The sequence below is a fragment of the Conger conger genome, chromosome 10 (assembly GCF_963514075.1).
Source record: "Conger conger chromosome 10, fConCon1.1, whole genome shotgun sequence".
NCBI lineage: Eukaryota > Metazoa > Chordata > Actinopteri > Anguilliformes > Congridae > Conger > Conger conger.
Genome location: NC_083769.1, coordinates 11,678,405 through 11,689,951, shown reverse-complemented (window position 1 = coordinate 11,689,951; position 11,547 = coordinate 11,678,405). Strand labels below are relative to the sequence as shown.

Here is an 11,547-nt window from a genome sequence, read left to right as displayed (position 1 = left end):
TGTGTCCTCTATTGTGGCTGTATAAGTTAAGTAGTTGTGCCAATCAAATTAATCAAATCAAATTAACATTGCATCAAAATGGACATTGTTTGAAAATGCATAGATATTATTAAAACTCATTTTCATTCTGTTCCAATTTTAGAGGTAGCGTGTCTGCGTCTTCGTTACGGGTGTCTGTTTCTTCTCAACAAGATATTTTAATGTCGGACTTGAAATGTTTCTTCTGGGCTGTGTCATCATACCCATTGACTTAGGGCAGGCACGTGTTTGCCCAAACTTGGCCAATAAAAATGTGATCGAAAAAAAAAACTGCATTTGTTTGAAAATATATGAGCGCCATTGATGGTTGCTTCGAAATGTAGCTGCCCACTGTCTGGACAGTTTTTTAGAGTTTCTTCCTCTTTATTTGTTTAAACTGGAAGAAACAGCCTGAGGGCTAGAAATACAGCAATGACAAAGGGAGGGGGGAATTGTATGTTTTGCCATCAGCAGTGACACCAGCTCGTCCAGTAATCTTGTTGCTGGTAATGTTTACAGAGGTAGCCTACAACAGCACACATTAAAATCTAACTAAACATACAGTAGGCCTGCTTACCCTACTGTATGGTGGGAAATTACTTTGTAACAAAAGTAATTTAGTGGAATTGAAGATAACAAGTCCCCCCAAATCTTTGAGTCAAACTCTTAAGTTGGAAATTGCATTGTTCAAACTTCCTGGGGGGAGGACATATGTTTTATTAAACATATCAATCTCAAAATGTATACTCGTATTGCAAATTCAGCCCCATGTCTTTACATGCAGTGCCATCTAAAATGGTTCTCATCCCTCATGAAGCTGAGCAAAAAAAACATACAGATAATGATATACTGTGTGCTCCAACATTATTAAATTCAAATCATGAAATTGCATAATACAATTGCAATGAACACTGGGTTCCACTCAAAGGACAGCAAGAGTGCAGTCTTCAAGTGCAGAAAAAAGTGCAGTCCGTAAGTATTTGTAGAGTGGTACAACTTCTGTTCTTTTGCCCCTCGATACTTTGGCACATTGGATTTGAAACAATGAGGTTAAAGTTCAGACTGTCAGCTTTAATTTGAGGTTATGTTCATCCATATCGGGTGATCCATGTTGGAATTGTCTGATATCGCAGGCCATCAATCTTCCTTCGAGACAAATTTTCAGCGAAGGAAAAAGATGTGGAAGCTTAAAGCTCGCTATTAACTCATAGAAAAATGGGTACCACAGTACCCTGGAGTTCTATTTCTTCACTTTAAGCTCGTATGGGAACCCTATAGCCAAACATACGGTGGGAGCAATAATTATTTGATCCCTTGCTGATTTTGTGTCTGTGTAGAATTTTGATCATCGGTACATTTTAACAGAATATCACAAAATAATCCACAATAACAACATCATATAAATTTTATAAATTTAATATCATATTTTCACATGAAATAAGTATTTGATCCATAGAACAATAGGACTTAATACTTAATACTTAAAACCTTTGTTGGCAAGCACAGGTCAGATGTTTGTTGTAGTTTTTCACCAGGTTTGCACAGATCTTGGGAGGGATTTTGGTCCACTCCTCTTTGCAGATCCTCTCCAAATCCTTAAGGTTCCGAGGCTGTCGCTTGGCAACTCGAAGCTTCAGCTCCCTCCACAGATTTTTGATGGGATTTAGGTCTGGAGACTGGCTAGGCATTACATTACATTACATTACATTATTGGCATTTGGCAGACGCTCTTATTCAGAGCGACGTACAACAAAGTAGGCCACTCCAGGACCTTAATATGCTTCTTTTTGAGCCACTCCTTTGTTGCCTTAGCCGTATGTTTTGGGTCATTTTCATGTTGGAAGACCCATCCACGACCCATTTTCAGTGCTCTCACTGAGGGAAGGAGGTTGTCGCCCAAAATGTCCTGGTACATGGCCCCATTCATCCTCCCCTCGATACGGTGAAGTCGACCTGTCCCCTTAGCTGAGAAACACCCCCAAAGCATAAGGGTTCCACCTCCATGCAAGTTGATGCCAAATAGCTCTATTTTGGTCTCATCTGACCACATCACCTTCTCCCAAGCCTCCTCTGGATCATCCAGGTGTTCTTTGGCAAACTTCAGATGGGCCTGTACATTACATTACATTACATTACATTACATGGCATTTAGCAGATGCTCTTATCCAGAGCGACGTACAACAAAGTGCAAATTAAACACAAGAACAAGTGCAAAGAGGACCTGAGAGGACAGTATAGTTCCGAGTCCTAGTGTAAACATGCAGAAAATCAGAACCCTTTAAGAGTACAATCAACTGTCAAACTAGCATACGACAATTGCAGCTAGAATACAAAAATAACATTACCTATACAAGTAACAATATCTATACAATCTATACATAAGTGCCATTACAGTCTAAGGCTAATCATGGTGGTGAGTTGGGGAGGGAAAGGTGTAGCCTGAAGAGATGGGTCTTCGGTCTGCGCTTGAAGGAGGTCATGTGCCTTCTTCAGCAGAGGAACCTTGCGCACGCAGCAGGATTTTAATCCTTCATGGTGTAGTGTGTTACTGATGGTTCTCTTTGTGACTGTGGTCCCAACTGCCTTCAGGTCATTAACAAGCTCCTCCTGTGTAGTACTGGGCTGATCCCTGACCTTTCTCATGATCATTGATATCCCACGAGGCGAGATCTTGCGTGGAGCCCCAGACCGAGGGAGATTGGCGGTGACTTTGTGTTTCTTCCATTTTCTAATAATTGCTCCAGTTGTTACCTTCTCACCAAGCTGCTTGCTTATTTTCTTGTAGCCCATCCCAGCTTTGTGCAGGTCTACAATTTTGTCCCTGATGTCCTTAGACAGCTCCTTTGTCTTGCCCATGGTGAAACCGTTGGAATCTGATTGATTGTGTGGACAGTTGTCTTTTATACAGCTACATAACGATGTAATGAGTTGACACAGCTGTTTTGGGTAATGAGTTGAGATTAGGAGTGCTTCTCAATGGAAAACTAACTGGTCTGTGGGAGCCAGAATTATTGCTGATTGGTAGGGGATCAAATACTTATTTCATGCAAAAATACGATAATACATTTATAAAATTTATATAATGTTGTTATTGTGGATTATTTTGTGATATTCTGTCTCTCTGGGCAAACCTACAAAATCAGCAAGGGATCAAATAATTATTGCTCCCACTGTACAATTTTTAATAATAAGCACCAATGACTTTTTTCCTCTTTTCTTGAATAACCAGTCACCAATTACTTTTTTTACTCGTGTTTGAATAACCAGTCACCAATTACTCTAATATTTAAATATCTTATATAAATAGATAAATAAATAGATATATTCACTAATAAATAACATTTGTAAAAAATGTATCTACTATATTATTTTAAATAAGCATTTACTAGAATTAGGAAATTATTAATTAAAACAGAAATAAATTGTTTCACAGAAATAAATTGTTTCAATATCCATGCCCCTGAATGAACAAGTTCCTGTTTGTAACTCCTTACTAAAAAAATGTTCACAAAACTAAGCCAGATCACGTTCTGCTTCTGTCTGAATGAGTGAAACTTTGCAAGCCGGAGTATTATAATTCCCCAATGAAACTCAATCACAGGGCCAGACTCGGTGTTGGTTCAGCAGGTTCAAAGGAGGACGGCTTCCGTCCTGGTCCAATGAGACGGGCCGACTGCGGTGACTCACGTCTGACCTCCAGCTTGCAGGCCACGGCGGCCTCCCCGTGGGGGTTCCGGGCCCGGCAGGTGTAGATCCCGCTGTCGAAACTGCACGGCTTGCGGATTTCCAGGGAGCACACACCCTGGTTGCTGATCTGCCGGAACTTGGGATCGTCGCCTATGATCATCTGGTTCTTCAGCCACTCGATCTTGGGCTGGGGACAGGGAGGGAAGGGGGGGTTTGGTCACGTTAGCGTCACCATGAGCAGCATGTTGCGTGGAGCAGAATAAGCCTAGTGGCTAGCGTGCATGACTGGGACCTGGAAGGTTGGTGGTTCACAAGCCCCAATGCAGCCAATGATAAGAGCTGTTGAGCCCTTGAGCAAGGCCCTTAACCCCACATTGCTCCATAGGGGATTGTCCCCTGTGACAAAACAACTGTAAGTTGCTTTTGATAACATTGTCGGCTAACCAATTATAATGTAATGTAATGTTATTATATGCTTGATTTACACTCACTGAGCACTTTATTAGGTATTTATTCAACCTATTTCTTTAGACTTATTATTGGTCTTCTGCTGCTGTGGCCTATCCACAGGGTTGATGTGTTGTGTGTTCAGAGATGCTCTTCTGCATACCACTGTTGTAATGTGTGGTCATTTGTGTTACTGTCACCTTCCTGTCAGCTTTGAGCACTCTGGCCCTTCTCCTCTGACCTCTCTAATTAACGCGTTTTTGCACGCAGAACTGCTGCTCACTGGATGTTTTTTGTTATTCACACCATTCTCTGAAAACTTTAGTGACTGTTGTGCATGAACATCCCAGGAGATCAGCAGTTTCTGAGATACTCAAACCACCCTGTCTGGCACCAACAATTATTCCACGGTCAAAGTCACATTTCTTCTCCATTCCGACATTTGGCCTGAACAACATCTGAACCTCTTGACCACGTCTGCATGCTTTTATGCATTTAGTTGCTGCCACATGATTGGCTGATTAAATATTTGCATTAACAAGCTGGTGTACAGGTCTACCGAATAAATTGCTCACTAGGTGTATATCAAGGGCACTTGTGCTACACAGCTGCAATGCATGTTTACCTCAAAACACTGTGCCACATTGCCTAAATTATTCATTACTCTTCGAAGTGAGGAGTTTGGTTATCAGCTCTAGCTGCATGGGTTACACAGAATAATTTCCTTTTAGACCATCATTTAATACTGAAGCCCCCCCGTCACACAGAGGGAGACTGGGAGTTCATTGCAGGGACTACAGTATATTATAGATGTTATTTACTATACTGTTTTTTGGCATTTGACTTCATTACTGCTCTGCATGACGAGTCACTATTTAAATGAATCAGAATCAGCCTTGCCAAGGCACCTCATATCTGTCCTCTGCCCGGAAAACTACATCCAAACATACCGCGACGCGAGCCACCAGTGGTTCGATGTCGTATCGCAAAAACAGGTCTTCATATTAGTCAAGGATTTCACCTTGATGACATTGAAATGTCCAACACACTAGGCAGTCTCTCAGTTTTGCGCCATTTTCTTTCTTTCTGGAAAAAATGTATCCGTATTTCTAAATTACATTCCGGAAAACTTAGCTATTTAGCAAACCTTCACAGAAGGAGCGGCCTTTGCGGTCAGCATTGGTTTTCCACCAACAGGAGCAATTTAGAGGCGGGGCGGAGGCCCGGTCTTGCCTGGAGGCCAGTGGTGCAAACTTTGTGTATAGGGGAGTGGTTATCCTCGTGTGACATGCTACGAGGAGAACATTCTCAACCGCTTGAATATAGGATGATACATTTTAAATGCTTACTTCTCCAAAACTACAGAACGGACACAAACTAATACTTTCATCGTGTTTCTTCAATGCCCTCTTGTGCAAATTGCACATGAAAAGTGACAAAGTGTGACCAATCACCATGTTACTCCTTTAAAACAGAGGAGGGCGGGGGAGAGAGCTGATAAGCGGGCAGCTGCTGCTCAAAATGGCTGCCAAAAAGACCCAGGTGGAGGCTCTGGAGACGAAGAAGCCACCGGCCGCATTCCTGGTTATCAGCACCCTGTTCCCAGGGATACGTTTTATCGGCCACGTCCCTGCCTGGGCTGCACTCTGTCACACAGTGCCACAGGGGAGTCACAAGGCCTGATAGGGTTTCCAAAAGCAGATTGTGTCTGGCAGGGCACTGGGACCTTTCTCTTGGCAAGGGCAAAATATTCCTCAGAGGTCCCCTACTACAGTGTTTCTCAGCCACTTGCCAGAAGGTTTGTGCTTGTAACCAGGAACACACACACCAAGGACATGTTTGGTGGTTTGTTTGGTTCAGTCATTAAAGGTAGAACACGTAAGAGTTTTGTGTTAAAACATTGTTAGAAGACCATTGTAAATCCCTTTCTATCATTGAAAAGGGCTCACTGACATGTTGACTCACCCTCTGCCTGTGTATATAGTCAGGCTTCAAAATATACAATTAATGGACCAAAACATTGTATAGCTGTACAATAATTCATAGTCATTGGTTGAAACATAGGCGGCACGGATGGCGCAGTGGGTAGCACTGCCGCCTCACAGCAAGGAGGTCCTGGGTTCGAATCCCCGTCGGCCGGGGCCTCTCTGTGTGGAGTTTGCATGTTCTCCCCGTGTCTGCGTGGGTTTCCTCCGGGTACTCCGGTTTCCTCCCACAGTCCAAAGACATGCAAGTTAGGCTGATTGGAGAGTCTAAATTGCCCGTAGGTATGAGTGTGTGAGTGAATGGTGTGTGTGCCCTGCGATGGACTGGCGACCTGTCCGGGGTGTATTCCTGCCTTTCGCCCAATGTATGCTGGGATAGGCTCCAGCCCCCCTGCGACCCTGTTCAGGATGAATTGGTTAAGATTATGGATGGATGGGGTGTTTATTTAGTGGACAGTGCAAGGTAAGCAGTATCATTTTAGGGATCAATCTGATTCATGGGCTGGCAACACAGAGAAAAAAACACAGAGCATGCCACAAACTCGCACCAACCCCACCCCCCTTCGACTTCCCCACTACTCCTACAACACCACTCCCCCCCCTCAGTCAACTAACACGGGCGGGGTCTCACACAAAAAAAAGGAAAAAAAGAAAACCCAACCCCCCGAAACAATCTGCTGTCTCCTCTCCCGCTGTGCAATATAGTCTCAGGGCAGCTGACCTGCACCCCAAACCACTCTGCTGTAACAGAGAAACTGTGTGGAGCTCTGCCCCAGTGAAAGCCATGTGCCTCAACCCCCCTGCGCTTCCTGGGGAGGCGTGGCTCCAAATTACAGATGGGTGACCCATTTTTAGGGTTAACATCAAAGGCCAGATTTTGGATTTAAGGACAGCAAACTAAGCAATCTGGGAGAATGCAATCAGCCTCCCGTGCACACAGTGCACGTAATTTCTACGTACAGGGTGTCTGTAGCCAGACTCCCGTATGTAGCTTTTATTACCAGGTATGACTTTTAAGACTCCATAATTTGGTTTCCGTTGTAATGTTTTTTGATTTGGAACTAGTATGTAATTACGTGTATGTAACCTGCCTGGTAAAATAAATTGTTAAAACTTTATCTGTGTGGTTTCGCTTACTGACACTCAAAGTTATACAGGGAATGCTTGGTTTACCCCGTCAAACTGGTCTAGGGAGGATGAATATTCACGCTTAATGTATCACGGCGCATAGCACCCGTAGACCTATGATGGTAAATCCCTTGCCTCCGCGTGGTAGTTCATTCATGTCGAGCACAGCCGTAGCTAGGTTGGTCTGCTTGGGCCTCCCTAGGCTGTAAACAGATATACCCAAGAGTAGCTATTCCTGCAACCTCTGTGATGACTACAGATAGCTAGTCAGTTCGTGAGACGTGCACATAACGCGCGATGTGACATGCGGCGGTACCAGCAGAGGACTGTTCGGAGAGTAAATCACAGTACAGGATTCCTGTAGCGATCAAGTCAAAATTATCAATAAGAAATCCACCTAATGTGGATAACTAATCTAAATTATTATTCTAAAATGGAGTCAGATAAACAAAGGTGAATATATTGGCCCTATTGTGGAGATTCTTGGTCAGCCCGGACCAGTAAAGAGCGGAAGGCAGAGTGGTACTACTGCCTTTGTATCGTGGTTTATTTATTGGCTGATCTAGAATCTCCGCATAGCGGCCACAAATTTTTAACCCTATTAGTATTCTTTCAGCAACACCAGAAGGACGAGCACGCTGATGTCATGGTGGGAGGTAATACCCGTGGTGATCGCCAGAGGGCCTAGGATAATTGGTAACACCTGTTCCTCGTTTGCACCAGGGGAATTGCCTCCCAGCAGAGTATTTAAGGCCAGTTCTGACTGGTCTTCAGTGCTTCTGTGTTACCGTTCGCCCTAGCACAAAGCCGGTAAATGCACAAGGTAGACGCTGTGTTTATTCGAGTCAGGTTCTGTGCAGGTGTGTGTGTCAAAGCAATACAATTTAAAGAAAGAAAAGAACAAAGGTAAGGAAGGCGCTCGGTTTAGTTGTTGGGTTCACCGACGCCTTCCCTAAGGGTTTTCATTTTTGTTTTGGGCTCGTGTGAGCCGGTGGTAGAGGGACGTTGTCCCCGGTATCTGTATTTTAGTTTGTGTTTTGCCTGAGCTGCGCCTCATGGGTTTTTTGTTTCATGCCTAGCGTTTTTTGGCTAGGTTGTACTTTTATTTCTGAACTCCTCGTTTATCAGTATCTGTGCTCGCCTTTAAGCACAAAGAGTGATTTCATTATTCGCCCTGTTTTGTGAGGGTTGTTTTATTTTACTTCAGCCGTTTTGGGCTTGTTTTCTGTTTCCTTATTAAGAATCGCCTTCGGGTTAGTTTTTGTTCCTCCCTTTCTTTTGGGAGTAGATATCCTGTATATCCCTGTAAACCAACCCCTGCATTCAGGGGCGAACCCTAGCGCGTTCGCTCAGTCGGGTTCTTCCTCTGGTCGCCCCTGGCTCTCCGCTCTACCCCCACCTTATAGCTGATACCTTCAGCCCTCGCTAAATTCCGTCGTTGGGTTAGCGTGGGGTTTTACAATGTGTACGCTACACGTGCGATACTGCTATTAAGTGGGACCAACGCTGGGCGATTCTGGAGGAGCGGCGCTGTGTGGAGCCGGACTGGTGCCATGGCAACGACCGTGCAACTTTGCTAACAAACGACGCAGAGAGACTACTCTCACCCTGACGAGGGCGGAGGGAACTGCGAGTCTCCCACGTGGCTGCAACACAATGGGCGGACCAGTACCGGAGCCAGCACCAGCTCACTCCCCATCGGTGGAACAGCGAGGACGCTGAGTGCGGACAGTGCAACAGATCCAGCGTGCAGTGTACGGCAGAGTGGTTTGGGGTGCAGGTCAGCTGCCCTGAGACTATATTGCACAGCGGGAGAGGAGACAGAAGATTGTTTCGGGGGGTTGGGTTTTCTTTTTTTTGTGTGAGACCCCGCCCGTGTTAGTTGACTTCCCATTTGAGGGGGGGAGTGGTGTTGTAGGAGTAGTGGGGAAGTCGAAGGGGGGTGGGGTTGGTGCGAGTTTGTGGCGTGCTCTGTGTTTTTTTATAATAAATAAAATAAAGCTTTTGCCCTTTACCTGCTTTGTTCTGAGCTCCTTGTGGTGGGTGGGTTCTGCATAAGAATAATAGGAACCCGTGGAGGGGGCGGGAGTCAGCTGGTGCTTTTCCCGCTCCCGACAGCAACATATTCCCCATACTATCTGCCCCCCCTACTGCGTAAGTGTCGTAAGGTGCCCGCCCTTGTAATGAAAAGCCCCTCTATGATTTACTGGACTGTGATTGAACCCCAAGATGGCTCCACCACTTCCTCTCTCTGGGGAACCTCAGCGAAACTCTGCGAAACCCTGGAAATAGTTATATTAAAGGTACAAAAGGTCATTTCAGACTCCTAACGGTCAAGAGAGGAATTGCAACAAAAAACATCCTCAAACCACAACACTGATCCTTCCCACAGGCTATGAATATATTGCGTAATATAAAGCGTGTTCTCATGCACTCTTTTGGAAAGCTTACAGTGACAAACGTGACAGAGCCTGCTGTCTTTTCATAGTGTTCGAGAAAAAAAATGACTGAGGTGACTTTATGAAATGTTGATTTTAGTGTGCTACACAACACTATTTATATTTTTCGTCTTTTTGAAGTTTTCACTTTAGCTAACCAACTATATTATGAGCAAGCAACTTATTTATTCTAAGTAACTAGCTGGCTATATAACTAAGATAGTCTGCCACAAACGATGCAGCTGCAACTTACAGTTTGAGACAAATCAAGGTTTAGCTAAACACGGATGATTGAACACATAAAGAGATAAAAGGAACGTGTAGCTGCCGAAATTTCACTCCAGACAAGCGATCAATGAAACTCTATACTATTGCTTATTATCCAAGTGAATACTACATATCTAGCTATAAAACGATACCAGTTTGTTATTGGTAGCAACAAGGGTATTAGCTTGCTGAATATACAAATATCCTAAATGGATAATTTGCTCGTTGCTACTGATAGCGAACTGGTATTTTTTCTCACTAGATATGTAGTCTTCACTTGCATAATAAGCAATATTATACAGAGTTTCAGTTATCGCTTGCCTGGAGTGCAATTTGGGAAATGTGCAAATAATTGTACAGCTGTAATTATATTATCCAGTCCAATTATATTATTCATTCATAAATAAATAAATGAATAATATAATTATTGTGATGCATCTCTGTTTCGATGCCAAACATGATGATGCTGTATCTGCATTATAAGCATTAACTTTTGGTCTCATTTGGTCATTCAAATTATGATTGAACAAAGGTTCTGTGGTCTGATGAGACCAAATACAATTTTTTGGTCAGACACACAAACATTTGTAATCATGTTGGTCAGATCAACATTTTCAGCATCAAAAGAGAGATGCATAAAAGGCACCTCATACCCACAGTGAAATATGGTGGTGGGTCAGTGCTGTATTGGGACTTGTTTTAATTTGAGAATTCCAGGGGCACTAAGATCAATGGTTTAAAGGACAATTTTGGCTGACAGTCTGGTTGCCTCTCCCACAATGCTGAGACTTGGCTGCAGGTGGACTTTCCAGCAGGACAAAGACCCAAAGCATAGGTTAAAATCCACAGATAAATAATTCTGTGACAACAAAATGTGTGTTTTGCAATGGCCATCTCAGGTGACGGACCTCAATCCATTCGAAAACATGTGGCCTGAACTGAAGAGGACTGTTGATAAACACAAACCCAATAATGTGAATGATCTTGCAAGGACATGCATTGAGGAATGGTCCACAATCCCTCCTGATGTGTGTAAGCCAGTAATAAGTAACATTTGGTGTCATGCGCTGGTTAGCTTGCTGACTTCCCCCTCCCGGAGCATGCATTGTTAGCCCCCACCTTTTGGCTCACATGCCTGTGGGGGAGAGCTAGAGAAGGGTTCCTGGAGGAGCCTTCCTGGGCCCCCTGGGGAGCCCCCCTTTTCTCACATTCCTTGAAGGGTTTGAGCACAGGAATACTGGAGATGGCATAAAGATGTTTCATGATAATCCCAGGTCAGAAGATAGTAATGTTTGGTGTTATTCTGATTGGTTCAGTGCGACTGGTGTAATGGTCTAGTTTTTGTAACAGTCTACCTTTGATATCATAACCATCCAGGAGCCGAGGGAAAACTGGGCAAAAGCTGTCTCTGTAGAAGTCATATGTTTTAGCTCCCTGACTAAGGTCTCACTGGTGGGAGTAAATTCCAGATGGGTGACCCATTTTTAGGGTCAAGAACTAAGGCCTGGATTTTAGAGATAAGGAGAAGAAACCAAGCAATCTGGGGTTTTGTCTCCTTTCCTTTAATTCACCCAAAT

At 43.9% G+C, this 11,547-nt stretch overlaps 1 protein-coding gene across 1 annotated transcript in view; it reads right to left on the bottom strand.

Annotated features, from left to right (window-relative positions):
• Nucleotides 1–3,613: 3,613 nt before the first annotated feature.
• Nucleotides 3,614–11,547, bottom strand: part of LOC133138662 (myosin-binding protein H-like) — a 65,214-nt gene continuing 57,280 nt past the window's right edge. Inside the window, exon 4 of the mRNA XM_061257597.1 lies at nucleotides 3,614–3,892. Coding sequence (XP_061113581.1) covers nucleotides 3,614–3,892 — 279 coding nt within the window. The remainder of the gene's footprint in view (nucleotides 3,893–11,547) is intronic.